At 43.3% G+C, this 17,180-nt stretch overlaps 1 protein-coding gene across 6 annotated transcripts in view; it reads left to right on the plus strand.

The window, feature by feature from the left end:
* Tnik (TRAF2 and NCK interacting kinase) overlaps positions 1–17,180 on the plus strand; it is a 400,539-nt gene that overhangs the window by 370,655 nt on the left and 12,704 nt on the right. For all 6 annotated transcript variants that reach the window (XM_029475111.1, XM_021158657.1, XM_021158658.1 and 3 more), the window contains 5 exons: positions 5,085–5,249; positions 7,647–7,758; positions 8,529–8,699; positions 10,286–10,429; positions 12,667–12,801. In XM_029475111.1, the coding sequence (XP_029330971.1) occupies positions 5,085–5,249; positions 7,647–7,758; positions 8,529–8,699; positions 10,286–10,429; positions 12,667–12,801 (727 nt within the window). The remainder of the gene's footprint in view (positions 1–5,084; positions 5,250–7,646; positions 7,759–8,528; positions 8,700–10,285; positions 10,430–12,666; positions 12,802–17,180) is intronic.

Raw genomic sequence — 17,180 nt, forward strand, 5'->3', positions numbered from 1 at the left:
AAGAGAGGGAAGAGAGGGAAGAGAGGGAAGAGAGGGAAGAGAGGGAAGAGAGGGAAGAGAGGGAAGAGAGGGAAGAGAGGGAAGAGAGGGAAGAGAGGGAAGAGGGGGAAGAGGGGGAAGAGAGGAGAGTGGTGGTGGAGAAATAGGGACAGTTTATAAAGAAGTACTTTGTGTGATTATGGAAGACAAAAATTCCAATGATCCCTGCACCTGTGGTAGTATGAGTCCCAGTGCAGAAGTGGGTAAAGATGAGATGTCTCAGCTCAAGTAGTGAGCAAGACTGAGACTAGGCAAGCCATGGGCTGCAGGGATGGCTCAGTGGATAAGAAACATCTGCCACACAAGGATGAGGATCTGAGTGTGAAACCCCAGAAGCCATGTAAAGCCGGAATTGCTTGTGTGCAGATGTAACCAACATGGCTCTATGGTGAAAGGACAAGCAGAGACAGGAGAATCCCCAAGGCTTGTGCTTCAGCTAGCTTGAATTACACACCACTAACCAACAAGAAATTGTCTAAATAAGCCAGAGGGTGAGTACCAATACCCAAGCCTGTTCTTTGAGCTCTCTAGGTTGTGTTCCTCAGCTGTGGGCCCATATCCACAAATACAACTACGTGTATCACACACAACATTTATTTTAAACATTTCTTCTTCTGCCTTTTGTTCTATTCTGGACCTCTTGGTTCCTGCTACCCCGGGAATGATAATCCCCCCTACCAATTCCACTAATTCAAAAGTTCGCCTTCTTGTGCTCAGAAACAGTGTGACAGACATGCCTAGAAATAATATTTAATCTGCGTACCTGGTGACTCAGTTAATTTGATACTTAAGATCAACCATCAGATGAGCCCTGAGATTTAAAAAGAAACCTATCAAAAACACATATAGTTAAAAATTAATTCAGGCTACAGTAAAAAAAAATAAAATTTACAAACTTCAATTGTATCTTGTTGTGATAAGATTTAGCTTATAGGATCCTGTGGGTTCACTTCTACAGGATGGACATCAGACACTCACTCAGCTTATTTTTCAGAGAATAGAAAGGAGAGCTCTGAAAGACTCTACTGGCCATGCTGCCTATGACTGTCCCACACCTAGTGCCTTGGTCCTCTCCCTAGCTGCTGTCCTTCTGTGTCCTCCTGTCTTATCTTACACCTCCATGGGACCATTTTCCAGTCCACTAGAGTGTGCCACACCAGCCAGTTCTTACCAGCCAGCTCATCTCCAGTGTCCCATCTCCTGAAAATGCTATTTCGCTTTTCTTACTCCCTTCTATTCTTCTCTGCCTCAGCTTTCCTTTCTAGAAGCCTTTCCTGGCTGTCAATGATAGCAGCGCTTTCCCGAAGCTCCTCATGTCCTCTCTAGTTTCTACCCACCTACCCAATAGAGTAATCACACTAGGTTGTACCACGAATCTTTTTATTATAAATAAAAAAGAAAGGACACACTTTTACAGAGTTTTCGGGGGGAGTGGGGACTTGTAGATAACACACACAAAAAAGAGTTGAAATTCACAAACTATTTATATTCATATTCCATGGAGGAACTCAAGGCACAGTTAGTGGGGTACCTGTGTAGGGGTGGAAGCAGAAACTAAAGAGAGACGAGAGCTTCGGTGGCTCCTGCATGCTCTCTGCCCTCAGATTTGCTTGCCTCCTGCCCTCCCTGTCTCTCCACAGTCCCCTTCCCTCTCCTTCTGCATACCTGCATTCTTATCTCTTCTTGTTTCATTACGAGATCATCACCATAATCTACTTGGGCTGCTGGCAAAACTTAATCCCCATCTCCCAGTCTACATGGCCAATTCTCTTGGGAATTCCATCCCACTTGTTACAGGTTCCCTCTTCTGGTCCAATAAGCTATGACCATAGCTCTCATTGCAGCTGTGCACCCCAGAGCTGCTGAGCTCCTCCAGAGAGCCTGGACTTTGAGCCTCACTTTAGAAGAGTCATTTGGCTGCCTTGCACTGCACATTTTCCTTCTGTAAGGTGGTGCTGATGAAAGCTGGCCTACAGTGTTCCTATGAGGACTCAGTGGCACATGGTAGCTGGTGTTCTGTACAGTACCTAGCATGTGTCAAAATACAGAGCATATTTGTGCTCATCCTCCTGAGAATGGTGAGGTTATCAAAATCAGAGAACTTGGGATTCTCTTAATGAGAATCAGGAATGCAGGGCTGTCGTTCAATTTCCTTTGTGTTCCCAGGAGAGAGCCTAGAGCACAGAAGGTATTTCATGAGAAGATGCTGGCTGATGGAACCAAGGGGTGATGACTCAGATTCAAGGGTCGTTGCTTCGGGCTTTCCATCTCTCAGACACATCCCTAGCTAGCCCTTCACATCTTTCCTTAATAACCACTGTATCTTCGTCAGTTTCAAGGCCTGGAAGAAAATGCCATTGACACAGGAGAAACTTAAAAACTGTAAAGTGACAAGGTGTGATGTATGCTCTGGGGAAATTGGAGGGAAATGTCAAAAAGCTTCTCAGTACAGAATGGAATCTGGGGGGAGGGAAGCGCTGTTTGGCACATTATAAAAAGCAGGGCCACTAAGATGGATGGGAGAGAGCCGAGCTGCCTAAGTGTTACAGAGAAGATGAAATGCTCAACTCGGAGAATATGTACCGGTGCTAGCTCCTGATCAACACTGCGACAAAATGAATTGAGGAGTGGGCCCTCACTGGGACAGTTTGTAGTCCAGGAAACAGATGACACTAAGCTTAGTGGACATTTATCAAGCTTCCTAATGTATGAATCACACACACCCTTGGGATCTTGGGGCTATGTTCTGTTCAAAGAAGTGACTACTCGGATTTCCAGATGGAGGCAAGTGCGGGCCAGAAACTGTACACTCAAGACAGAGCCTGGGGGAAGCTGAGTATGGCCCTTTATTTTCTTTTCACTCTGGCTGTGTATCTGAGCAAAACTACTTAGAAAAGGAAGGGTTTGGTTTGGCCCTGGATATGAGGGAATGTAGTGTATCTTCTGAGGTAGGGAAGGCCTGGTGGAAGGTGGGTAAGGTAGCTGGTTATATGGTGTCCATTGGTAAGTGTGTGTGTGTGTGTGTGTGTGTGTGTATTTGGTGAGGTTACTCATCAGACTTCCCCATTCTTTCCCCCCAGTTCTCAAATTGCCCATCCAGGACACATTTAGGGTGGATTTTCTTTCCTCAGTTAAAACTATCTGAAAATGCCCTCTCACAGACACACCCAAAGATGAGTCTTCTAGGTGATTTCAAATCTAGTTGGGTTGAAGCTGAATGCTAAGCATCACTCTGGACCAAAGAAACAGCATACACTTTTGCCAATACCAACCCTAGAGTGTAGGGGAACATATCTGTCATGTTCCTGGCTGTTCTGTGTTAAGCAAATTATTCCATATGTAGTCGGCATTCAGGAATGCTGAGCTAAAGAAATGGAGAGGGAAAGGAGGCAAGGGGAGCGCAGAAGGAAGCAGGAGGGAAATCATTACTTGGGTCTGCCCTAAAGAATCCCCAGTGAACCAGGTACATACACAGTGGACCGGGCAGAGGTGTGCATAACAAAGGGCTTGGTGAGCAATTGGAGACAAACCACACAACAGGGAAAATAGTCACCAGTGTGCTGATGTCTAGAATATATAAAGAACTCAGAAACCTCAATAGAAAAAGAATAATGTATACATGAGCAACAGGGATGTCTTGAAAGAACATATGCAAGTGGCTACTGGACACATGGAAAACTATTCAAAAGCATTAGTTGTCAAGGGGATGTAAACCAAAACTAAAATAAAAATCAACAGCTATATCAGAATGACTATAATCAAAAAGACCAAACGTAGATGGTGATGGCAATGGTGTGGAGAAAGGGACTTTATATTCTTGATGTGATATCATTTAATAGTTAAAAGTAGAACTACCATGTGATCTGGCAGTCCCACTACTGGGAGACTCTCTGAAGCGATTGAATTCGATATGTCAACGTGCCACCTGCTTGCCTACATTAGCACTGCTCATACCTGCCAAAGAGCGAGAACCACCTTTTCACCCATCACCCTATCAATGAATGGAGAAACTGTGGTCTGAACATAAAAGGCAAAACTATTTAGCCATTAAAAGAGTGAGACCCTGTTCTTTAAGGCATGATAGATGGTATTGAGGATCATCACACCACGGGATTGCTCTCATATCTGGGAACTAAAGCAGTGATCTTACCCAAGCTCAGAATGGAACGGTTGTTGCCAGGGGGGAAACAGTGAGCAGAGGATGAGACATGGAAAACGGTTGATGTGCAGGTACTAAGTTACCCTTAGACAGGAACAAAAGGGATTACAAAACTAGCCAATTAAATGCACTGGGTTTGGGGGTTTTCTTTTAATTCTTTTTGTTCCCTTGGATTTATGGAGGTGGCTGTGTTTAAAGCATTTAATTCCTGTGTTCCTATCAATAACAATCTTAGAGCTTATTCATAGAGCACATGTATAGCTCTGTCTGTATTTTCCAATAATCTGCTAGAGCATTTCTATGACTTGGGACTCCTGTCAGGTGTGCCTAATTATTGTTTGACCTTATCACTGACAAAGAACCCTATGAGTTGGATAAATAACAGCTCTGTGTTTTCTTGAAATACACAGATTTTTCTTTGGGGGTGTGTATGTTGATATATTCATTCCAGTGCTTTTCATATGGATTTGGGCAGTTGTTTCAATATAATCTGACAATATGGTCTATAAATCCAATTATCTTGTAACATGCTCGGTCACACGCGCACGCACGCACGCACTGCAGAAAAGAAACTTGCCAGCTCTGGTCCTAACTCTGCCTCTATCTGTGGCATCCCTCATGTATTAGCATAAGACCTGAAAGTCAGTCCACTTACTAAATACTAACAAAGCTAAATGTCTTTATTTACTTAGGCGAAGTACCATCCTATACTCCCTAGTACATCAGCTGGGAGTCCTTGGTATTTGTGGTGAGGTATTGATCTGGGTACCACCTTAGACTCCCTGGAAGATTAGTTTGCAGCCTGTTAGGTCTAGCACGTATAGAGTGATAGCACTCTTCAGTTCGTGCCCTCTCTCTAATGGACCCTATGTGTTGTATCCCTCAGACGGCTGAAGAGAAGAAGCGATCTGGCCACAGTGACAGTAATGGATTCGCCGGTCACATCAATCTCCCAGACCTTGTACAGCAGAGCCATTCGCCAGCTGGAACTCCCACTGAGGGGCTGGGCCGTGTCTCCACTCATTCCCAGGACATGGACTCTGGGGCTGAAGTAAGTGCCAGGCAGTAGTCATGAGAGTTCTGTTCTCCTCCTTGGGACTCAACACATTAATGACTTCAACAATCAGGCTTTGCCAGACTCTGAACCGTGTTCAGTTGGTTTCTGCTATATGGCTACTTATGCTAATAATTAGAGAAACCATATACACAACAAGTTCTCATTTGTCATCTGGCCCAATTCCTCTGTTATGCATGGGACTTGAGAATAGTTAAAATCAGAGAGGTTAGATGACTTGTCCAGGACAAACAGCCAGTTTACCACAGAGCTTGAGCAAAAACATAGACCTTGTCTGTGTCACAAACTCAAGGATGAAAAGACAGATCAGGTAGACGTCCAGGACAACAGTTGCATTGATTCATTCAACCTAAGTGTGACTTGAAGAAAGTGAAGTTGAAATGTTTTGTTTCTGAAAGATAAGCTCCTGATGTTTAATAGATAATAGATCGGCTCTTTCTCCAAGTTGCACCAGGATGGTGAAGTAAGATGTCTTTTCAACATGGAAGCAGACCTAGGAGAGTTTGAGGGAGCACAGGCAGTTCTTAGAATTATTGGGTGAATCCAAGGCTATGTCATGATTCATGGTAGTCCTGAGACTGGCACACAGGCCTTCAATATTTTTATAGAACATGTATATGGTTGTGTTTGACATTACCCACACACTGAATCCTGTGAGGTTCATGCTCTTAAGATGCCCAAAGGGCAAGAAGGAACCTGTGAACATCTTGAAAATCTCAGCATCCAGTTGGAGCATCATGCAGCATGGGCAGATGTTCTCACCCAAAGTCCTCTATCAATACCAAGGAGGGACCCTACAGAACAGAACTTTGGTCCAAATGCTGCTGCTATCCCAGCTGTAAGAGGAGATGTTTTATCATCTCCTTCCTGGACTTTTAAGGATGAATGAGAAAACATGCAAAAGATGGTTTGGGGAGGGACTCCTATCTGGGGAAGAGGAAAGGAATTTGATATCAAAGGGTAGAGGGAAGAATACTGAAGGGAATTGAATTGAATCTTGGTGAATTAGGAAACCAACTTGGATATTTGCAAGTTTGTCCTTATATGATTAGAGCTTAGGAATGTAGATTTGTTTTTAAATAAAAATATAATACCAAAACAAAAAATTATGCCTAAAACAGGAATGCCCACAAAGAGTTCTCATAGTGTTGAAAACTGGAGTGTTTGTGACATAAAAAGGATGAGCAGGGAGCTTGGCAGATGGCTCTGCTGGTAAAGCACCTGCCTCTCAACCATGAAGAGCTAAGTTCTGATCCCTAGCATGTATGTAAAAAAGCAGATGTGGTGGCAGAGGGCTGCATCCCAGCACCAGAAGTGAGAGAGAGCAGAAACAGTCTCATTGGCCAGCCAGCTAGTCAAGCCAAAGGGATGAGCTCTGGGTTCAGTCAAAGAGTCAATTTCAAAAATTAAGGTAGATGAGTGATCAAGGAGGACACCTGACAGGAACCTCGGACCCCCATGTGCACATGTGTACACATCTCACACACACACACACACACACATGTATATGCACATGTGCATGCACATGCAAGCATGCATACACACACACACACACACACACACACACACAAGATGGGTACTCCAACATACAAAAATGGGCAAAGAGTTATAGCACCTCTTTTGACAAAATTCAATTATATTATGACACCAAATTCTAATATTGAATATATTTTCCCTAATCTAGTTCTGACTTCATGCCTTTATGGAGTGGTCTAAGCCCTTGGGACTTACTTAAAGTAAGTCCTCCAGATATATTGCATATAAACTCAGTGACTGTACCAAGTCCCCATGTAACACGTGACATAAGCATTCCCTTAAACCACCAAGGGAAGGAAACATCCTAGATGAACAATCTCTGATTAAAGAAGTTAACACTGTTAGAGCTGATTTAAATCCACATGTATCATCAGGCCAGAATGGAAGGGCCCAAAGGCTATATCTTCCATGAGGACATCTCTTGACCTGACTGTTCTGGGATGGAGCATTGCTGTGCCAACATGCCTTAGATTTTGCTTTTCTTAACATCATTTGGTCAATGCATGATGACCTGACCTAAAAGTAGAAATCAGTTCTGTAGGCATAATGGCCCATCACATTAGTACAGATATCAAGGTGCCACTTGCCATCTGAAATGTAATTTTCTTCCTGAAGCACCCATAGTCTGATCACTAATGAAGCCCTATGCACACACACAGTGTCTACAGAGTCCCAGAACTGGGAAGAGACTGGACAGAGGCCTTAGGGACTCTCGGCTTCTTAAAGAGTGGGAAAGGGACAGCAAAAGAGTCTGTAGTCACTGTCACGACTGGGCAAAATAAGGTCAGTGCCACCTGTCCCTGCAGTGCTGACTTCTCCTTCTTGCTTTTCGAGCAGTATGGTATAGGGAGCAGCACCAAAGCCTCTTTCACCCCCTTCGTGGACCCTCGAGTGTACCAGACATCGCCCACTGATGAAGATGAAGAGGATGACGAATCTTCAGCTGCTGGTGAGCAAGCCCGGCCCTGGTGATTTACGGACAGGCATCCTTTCCAGTACAAACCAGGGACAAAACCCATCAAGTCAAGAGGTTACACCATTTATGGCTTACAACTCCCCCTCCCCTGGTCTTAAGATAAAGATAGTTTTAAATTTATTATTCTGTGAAACTACTAAAGCAAATTACTTTCTTTCTCCCCTCCCCAACCCCTGATTTTTTTTTCCTATCATGTTTCTGGAAGAAACCCAGAGGTATCCCAGGACACTAGGAAAAGCCACCCCGCAGCCATCTCGAGACTTACCGCATATTTCTCACAAACAGTTTCTGGGTACACTGCTATGCTCATATAGTGTGGCACTGAATGCACCATGAATGTGTGTTGAGCTGTGTTGGGCCCCAAGCGTGTGCTTCCGTTACAGGTCTGGCTCACTAAAAGGATGGCCTTGCTTCTTTGCCTTCTGCAACTTACTAATCCTTGAAGTCAGCTTATATGGAATCTCAAAAGGGAACCATTTCTTGCTTGTAATGACAGGAATGGCATATTGTATCTGTGAGATTAGTATCCATTTTCTATACCATTCAAAGGAGTGTCTATAAGCCTGTTTTGGTAATGAACAAAATACTGCTTCTGCAAATGTGCTTTGTCCTACTGAAGAGTATAAGATAGGTACTAGTTCATAGTTCCTGTGCCTTTGGTATGGACACACCCCAAGCCAAGCCCTTCCTCCATCCTTCCACTGGCCGCCAGCTACTGACTTCTCTAATTCTTTCTCTCAAAGCCCTGTTTACTAGCGAACTTCTTAGGCAAGAACAGGCCAAACTCAATGAAGCGAGGAAGATTTCAGTGGTAAATGTGAACCCAACAAACATTCGCCCTCATAGTGACACACCGGAAATCAGAAAATACAAGAAACGCTTCAATTCAGAAATACTTTGTGCAGCTCTATGGGGTATGTTGGTAGCCTTTGTATGTATGTTTATTTGTTTGCTTTGTTTTCCACTCGTTAGTCAGTTTACCTTCAAGTATGAGACGCCTTTGGCTCCTATCATCAGAAGGCACTAGGAGATAGCTATTAGAAAACTGACGTGGGGCTGCCTAAGGATTGAGCAAATGTCGATTTTATGTAGGAAGACCTGGTATTCAAGATGGCATGTAGAGTATGGGCAAATCAGTATCCACACAGAGCTAGCCAGCATTTGATGCACAGCCTCTCTTTGTGAAGCACTACCCACAATACACCACTTTCTGTCTCTGTGACTTATGCAGTATCCTGCAAGGGGTCTCATGCCATTACCTTCATTTCACAGCGGAAAAACAAGCCCCGCATATTTTAGTGACTCCCCCAAGGCTGCATTGTCATCAGTAATTGGGTAAAACTTGAAATGAACAGCAAAGGATGAGGCTTCCTTTTCTGTTGAAAACTTCAGTGTGACGTTCATATCAAGTAGATCTGCAGTACTAGCTGGGTTCAAACTCACTATGGGCATGGGGAGAGTTTTATCAAAGTCTTGGCCTCTACTACTCACAGCATCATAGGAAGATCAGGTTGGGGTCCACCTGAACCCATCTCCATTGCCAGGCTTGGATTGGGACATCACGGTTTTATAAGGCTAAGAGTGTTTGCCTTGTCATCAGGAAAGAATATTGAAACCTGGGAACTGTCCCACATGAGACACAATGGCTTTTTAGAGAACAACATAACCACATTAAATGAGATAGGGCTTGACAAGTGGACAGTCATGGTTTTGGAAGACAGAAAAGCACCAAGGGATGTTCAAGCTCTACTGCACAGTGAATCCTCCACGTAGGTATATTTTAATAAGTGGATAACTAATCTTTTTAGCTATGGAATTTTAAGGTAATAATTATCTAGACGAAATGACAGATCTGCCAGCTTTGGGATAAGAAATACTGCTTGCAAGAGTGCTAGGGTAGACTTGGGAAACTGAGAACTCTTTAAAATCAATAGTCCTATGACTCAGCTCCTTGTGAACTGGCTTATCATTTCCCTGACCAAAACCGACAGAACCATCAGTGTGTGAGAGAGAGGAGCAAGGGCTTCCATTCTGATAGAATGTGGAAGTGGAATCTTTCATGTTTTGAAGGTAGATGGGTTAGCCACCTCAGAAATCAGTGGAGGAATAGGTGGGTACTGGGGTGGTGAGTGCTCTAGGAAGAAAGAAATTGAGTATATAGGGAGCACAAAGAAGAGGGGACCCCTCCACAAGGAAGAAATGACACATTTCCACTTTTGCTGACTTGCACATCTCTGCCCTAAGGCTCCTCTTGGCAAGTACTCTCTGAACTAAGTAGTAAGTGGATAGGTGAGATGTATAGCTGTCTCCACTTTACAAACTGAAACTGTACTCCTGTTACCAGAGGAACAGCAATACAAAGTGTGAGCTGTCCCTTCCACTTCTACACTGTCTACCCAAGCAGCTATCTGCCCATTTGTTGATATGAGCATGAAACTGTCCTCTGGGTCACATAGGGACCCATAAAAGGCCAATCCTTGAGTGCTTCTTAAATTTGCAGGTGTGAACCTTCTGGTGGGGACTGAAAATGGCCTGATGCTTTTGGACAGAAGTGGCCAAGGCAAAGTCTACAACCTAATCAACCGGAGGCGGTTTCAGCAGATGGATGTGCTAGAAGGACTAAATGTTCTTGTCACGATATCAGGTATGTCACTAAGCTGACCTGACCCCAGGTGTGCCCAGGTAGGAAGGTGACACCCTGGTCTCTGAAGAAACCCTGCCTAGCCAACTGCACGAGATGTACAGCATTGTAGCTGGGAGGAGATCACCAACTCATACTGTAATGCTGGGGGTCTGGACGCCCAGGAAGATTTCCCTGTGCTTTAAACCTGCATGAGGCAGACCCGTACCATAAAAGCTGTGTATTTTGGCCTTTACCTCCCTTAAAACTCAGCAAGAATCTTCTTAGCTGTCTGGGCTGCAGTTACTCCACACTCTCATATGGAGAATATAAAAATCTAGGCTTCTGGAGGGGAATTAGCAAGAAAATATTTCTTTAGTCTTTTTTTCTCAAAACATCTGCTTATAATCCACTAATGTTTTAAGATGGACAGTTCCAGTAGTGGGTAGCCAATTCTACAAAGAATATAGAGTAGCGACATCATTATTGGTATATTTTTACAATATTGATAACTTTTTAAAATGAGGGAAAAGGCTTTGTTAGACAACAAGTAAGCCTCATTGCTAACAAGTGAAAAATATAACTGGTGCCTATGCTTATTGATAAGGTGTTTTTTCTTCCCGATGCTGTTTGACCAAATTACCCTCTTCCCTTTTGACTTCATCAGCTATGAAATCAACAGTACCCCGTATGTGTTAGAGCCACCCGGAAAATATGAAAACCTAAACTGTCCTTAGACCTGGGTCCGAATAAAGTGCAGACATTCAGCATAGCTCTGACACATTCCCATCCTTCTTTGTACTTTATGCGCTCTTGACTTCATCTTTATTATGCAAAGAGACCCCATGGGGCTCCTGGGTTGAACTTTGAAGATGAAAGTCTAACTCACCAGGTGTGCTTGTGGTTTGAAAAAAAAATACTGTCTTTTAGGAATTAATCCTCTTTGTGTTCTACTCTCTACTGACTATTTAGGGTTTTATCATTGCAAATTAAGATTAACCAAGTAAATTGTACTATGATTTGCTTTGAGTTCTGTGTGGCCTTTGTTTCTGGCTAATTGCTTTCTTGATTACTACAGTCCCAAATCAAAACTGAAACCACACATCTGTCTGTCCACTATCCAAAGTGGAAACGCTATCAGAGAGTTCAAGTTCAGGCTAGTGACCATCTTCATCCTTCAGGGTATAACTATTTCCTCTTAGAATGGAGCATAAAGGGAGAAAAAGGATAATAAAATAAGAAGGAAGATTCTGGAACAGCTTTGTTCCTATTGGCACGGGAAAGATGGAGCAGAGCGCCGCCTCACTAAGACGATCCTAAGCACCTGAGCTCTAGGCTGCTGCTAACAATGAATGAGCAGCAGCTGTGCCGAGCTTCTCAGGGTTTAAGTCTCATTGCACTCTCCTGTCAAGCCAGTGAAGGATGCTCTCATGAATTCCCATCGTCTAGTACATATCCCATCTGTAGAACATAAAACCTCTTTCAAGGCGATGGAAAATATCTGAGAAATAAAATCCACAAGCCTAAACTTCTCATTAAGAAAGAGCCACAGAAGTGTGCGTTTTCCCTGTGGTACTCAGATAATCCAACGGAATGGATTCATTTTGCTTTCCATAAAGTCTTCCGTGCCATCGACCTGGTGTTTTATCGTCCTGAGAATGCTTTGAATCTCTTTACCAAAGGGAACTTTTAACCTTTTTTGAATTCTGAGTCCTCATCTTTTATTTTCTTATTTGATGTTTTTGTTTAATATTCTTTTTGATGACCTTACCACCTTAACTTTGTCTAATACCATCCCCTAAACTCAAATAGCTTCACTGGCTTTGAATAGAAGTTCCTTTGTCTTACCAGTTAAATATACTAAACCGTTAGCAATTGTCTTTGATGTAACAGAGGAGACAAAGAGAGGGGAGCGAAAGTAAGAGGAGGAGACACATATAGGTAGGCAAACATGCCCATTTGCTAACACTTCAACACGATTGGCTCTAGAATGTTCTGGAACTCTGTTATAGAGTTCAGGAGACTGGCCTGTGCAAATAAGAAATCACTTAAAGGTAAAAAGTACAGTTTCTGGATTTTGGTGAAAATGCTAATGTCTGTATTTACCAGTCTTGACAGAAGTAACAGTGGGGAAGAGCTAGGAACCCTGGCTAATCTGCCCTCACAGACACAGAGATGCCAGCAGGAGCCCAGAGGAGGTGAGGCAAGAAAGAGAGAAGGCTATCAGAGAAAGTGAACTTAAAACTCTCCTATTTCCACAGGAAAGAAGAACAAGCTCCGTGTGTACTATCTCTCATGGTTAAGAAACAGAATCCTGCACAATGACCCGGAAGTGGAAAAGAAGCAGGGCTGGATCACCGTCGGAGACTTGGAAGGCTGCATCCACTACAAAGTCGGTGAGTCTCCACAGCAGAGCTCGGACAACACTCAATCCGAATGGTTTGCTTAACTTTATTCAAGGCTTTCTATTTGCTCTTGATGGCATATGTGTCCCCAGTTTAAGATGTTGCTGGACCCTAAAAAGTATACTTGAATTACTCCCCCAAAAGTCAGATTGATGAAACTCAAAGAATACACTTAGAATAAAATCCAAGGTACTGATTTGATTATTTCTATGTACTTCTCCCAAAGTCCCCCAGAATAACAATTTAAAAATCAATAAACCTCCAAGACTGAACAGATCAAGAGAAGCCAGCAACTAGGAGATAGCCATAAAACTGAAAAAAGAGTAGCTGTGTGACTGGGGTAAGTCATAGCAGATTGGAGATGCTGAATTCTTAATCTACAGGGAAGAAGGTTATCAATATTATCCATCCATCCCACAGAGCCCATTATGACCAGAAGCCCAGGGAACACCACAGGACAGAGGTGCATGGCAGAGCTGAAAACAGGATTGCTGAAAAGCAGAGACATTGAAAGTCCTCTAGAGCCAGCCCCTCACCCCGCCACACACACACACACACAAGCAGGCCACTGTCCCACAACAGAGGAAGAGTGTGCACAGCACTGGTGAGGGCACACACCTGCACCCACACATGTCCTGACAAGCCTCCCTGCACCCACACACCTATACCCCCACACACTGACAGCAAATCTCCCAGCACAGATCCCAAAATGCTAGCACAGTGATTCTATGCCCAAGAAAGGAGTTTGAAAAGTTTGTCTGTGGAAAAACTTAATGTACAGATAGATAGTACATTTAGTACAGATAGTACATTTAGTACAGATAGTACATTTAGTACAGATAGTACATTTAGAGTCACCGCGGGGAAAGCGCCTCACCTTTCTTCTTTAAAGTGATTGCTGGCACTTGATTTGGCCCACTTTTACCAGAGAATGCATAGGTAGATCTCATGTTCAGGAAGCAGGAACAAACAGGAAGTAAAGATATCAGAAGATGAGGCATAGGAGAAAATTCAGGAAGGAGAATAGAAAGGAAGAAACCACTCTGATGGAGATGCACTAGCATCCAGAAAGGTCCACATGTTTTTTTTTCTTTGACTTCTCCCAGAAGCCCAGGGAACACCACAGGACAGAGGTGCATGGCAGAGCTGAAAACAGGATTGCTGAAAAGCAGAGACATTGAAACTCCTCTAGACCCAGCCCCTCACCCCGCCACACACACACACACACACAAGCAGGCCACTGTCCTTCAACAGAGGAAGAGTGTGCACAGTCTAGGGAGTCTAGGGAGCAGGTTTATTGCCTACAGCTAAAGGAGGAGATAGAGTTAGTGTGTAGACTAACAAGGAGGCAAGTTTCTCTACAGGACTTTGTAGGGCGACAGTCTCAGGCTATAACACCCCAGAAGAGGGAGCAGTCATCATTTTCTGTACACACTATCAACATCCACAAATGGTCCAGAGGAAGGCTTCGTGATTTTCCTGAGCCTGACCTGGGGAAGGCTTTGCCATTCTCATGAGTCTGAAACTGAGATGCCCAGGCGGATGTGAAGAGTACATGGCCATGCAGGACTTCATCCACTCCCTATAGAGGCTGGAAACTCTCTCCCTGCTGTCCTACATGTACACATGCTCACACACACGTGTGCACACACACATACATACACATAACACATATATACACACCACAACAACAGGAAAACGAATAAATCCTTTTTAAAAGAGAATGAAGATATAATGAAATAAAAAAAAAATCAAGCCAAGAGGTCAAAAATATGAACTTCAGTCAAAGAGAAAAAATAGTAAGTGGAGATGGAAGAATAAAGAAAACCTTCCATACAAGAGGCCTTGACTCTGAGAAGCCAGTATAGTTACTCAAAAAGAAAACTCACAACAAGCTGTACCAATATGGGATTTAAATAGAGAAGAAATGAGAGAGTCCTTAAAATCCTTAGGCTATAAGCAACAAAGAATATGTGTAAAATAGTCCCAGAACCAGAGTGTCTTGGAATTTGTCGAAAACAAATAGAGCCAACAAGGCTTCAAAATTACAAAGCAAATTTATTTTTAGCTAGAGGCCTGGGATGTAACTCCCTTGGTAGAGTGCTTGCTTTGTATGCACAAACCCTGAGTTTAGCCCAAGCAATGGACACACTGGATGTGATAGAGCTATCCTAGCACTTCAGAAATAGAAATAGGAAGATTCCGAGTTCAAGATCATTAAAATTCAGGAGATGTTATCACAAAAATATTTTCAATGTGTGTGTGTGTGTGTATGTGTGTATGTATGTACATGTATACATGTATGTATGTGTGTGTGTATGTGTATATATGTATATGTTTGTGTGTGTGTGTGTGTGTGTGTAGAAACTGAGACAAGAATAAAGACTGTGGAGCCGGGTGTGGTGGCGCACGCCTTTAATCCCAGCACTCGGGAGGCAGAGGCAGGCAGATTTCTGAGTTCGAGGCCAGCCTGGTCTACAAAGTGAGTTCCAGGACAGCCAGGGCTACACAGAGAAACCCTGTCTCGAAAAANCAAAAAAAAAAAAAAAAAGAATGAAGACTGTGGCAGAGATTTATTATCAGGAATTGTTTCTTATAACTTTAGAAACTAAGAAGTTTCCCCCCACCAAATATTTCAGTTGGGAACCTGGAGACCCAGGCGAGCCTGGGACCCATTGAATTGATGGCAGGGTTCCTGTCAGAAGGCCAGCTGACTCAGGACCCCAGAAGTGCCTGAGTTTGGAGACAGGAAGACTCATAGCTCAGCTGGTATTCAGATCTTCAAGTTATTGAGATAACACACACTGCACTCTGCTTTACCCAGGTCACTCATTTAAATATTATTCTCATCAGGAAATCTCTAACAGAAACAAGTAGAATGATGTTTGATCAAATATTTGATTCGATTTAACCCAGCCTCAGTAACATATAAAATTAAACATCATGCTATCAAATTATATGTCAATGTGAAGACATTTATAGGCAAGCCCTAGCTCTAGAACATTGCCTTTTGTGCACCATCTCTGGGAGCGGTATTGAGGATATGTCCCACTAAAATTAAAAAACGAAAACAAGCAAACAAGCTAAAACTTAGTGATAAAGGAAACGCCCAGAATGATGCCCAAAGGAATGTGAGGAGGCCACTTTACCACAGGCCCACAAAGCAAGATAGTTGGAGCGCCAGAGACGTACCATCGAGAGAAACCACAATGGCATCGTAGATGATGGTTGCTCAGCTGTGCAGAAAGACACATCCTAGCAGAAAGTTCACATCTACACAGGGAGCACTATGTCACCTAGGTGTGAGCAGACGTTATCTGAATTCTTTAGATGCTTTAACCCAAGCTTTGAAATAAGTGCACCCAGGGCTTGAGGTAGGAAGTTAGGGCATATGTGTGAGTGCTAAGCAACAGCTGCGTGGAAGAGGAAATGGTTTTAGAAACGGATTGTTTTCATGCTGTGAAACCAATAGATATTGCCCATGTTTGGAACTGGGACTGACAGATGTGGCTTTTGAGAATATTTTCCTATAAAACTTGTTGACTGCAACCTGAGATGAATAAGGATACACAAGACTTAAGCTTGGTTTTTAACTGAGAAATAACAGCAAAGGCGTGGCAGAGAGGCTTTGGACATTGCTTCATGTAGTCTCAAGAAGTCACTGTACACGTTTGAAACTGTAACCTACAGCATTGGTCTAGCCACGGGTGTTATGTGACAGTGACTGAAAGCAGACACAGCAATCCATGGAGACACTATAAAAAAACTCAGAAAACAAGAACCAAGCTATTCATATTGTCTGCCTTGGAACCTAGCATCTTATCTTTTGACTAAAGAGGACCCTGTTTTAGAATATTCTCCATGCCCCTTTCCTCCACATTCATCCCAAGTCACTAACTTAGACGTCTTGACATCAGGAAACAGTGATGAGTGACTAGAAGATTCTATGGAGAAAGCTGCATCTCCACTCATAAATGAGCCCTTTGTGTTTTGTGCCCTAAGGAGCCTTTCTAATCTTTATAACACAATGAGCTTACTTATATGCACTTATTTAGAAACATAAAGGAATGATGGGGAGCTAGAAACAAGGTCCACAAACACACAGTGCCTGTAAAATGCATCATCACAGCCCAGTCTGTCTGCACTGCTTCCCAGCAGACAGTACAGTGCCAGGCACTGAAACCAGCTCAGCAGAGCTTGACCATGGGAGGAAGGGATGTTGAATGGGCACAGCACTACTCACACCCAGACCACATGGGGGAGTATGTTTTCCATAGCCATCCAGTGGCATTTGGGCCCCACTGCTGCTTTGGTTTGGGAGTCAAAATTATTTGCTCTTCTCTCTTCTCTCTTTTCTCTTCTCTTCTCTT

Source organism: Mus caroli, chromosome 3, assembly GCF_900094665.2.
Source record: "Mus caroli chromosome 3, CAROLI_EIJ_v1.1, whole genome shotgun sequence".
Lineage (NCBI taxonomy): Eukaryota > Metazoa > Chordata > Mammalia > Rodentia > Muridae > Mus > Mus caroli.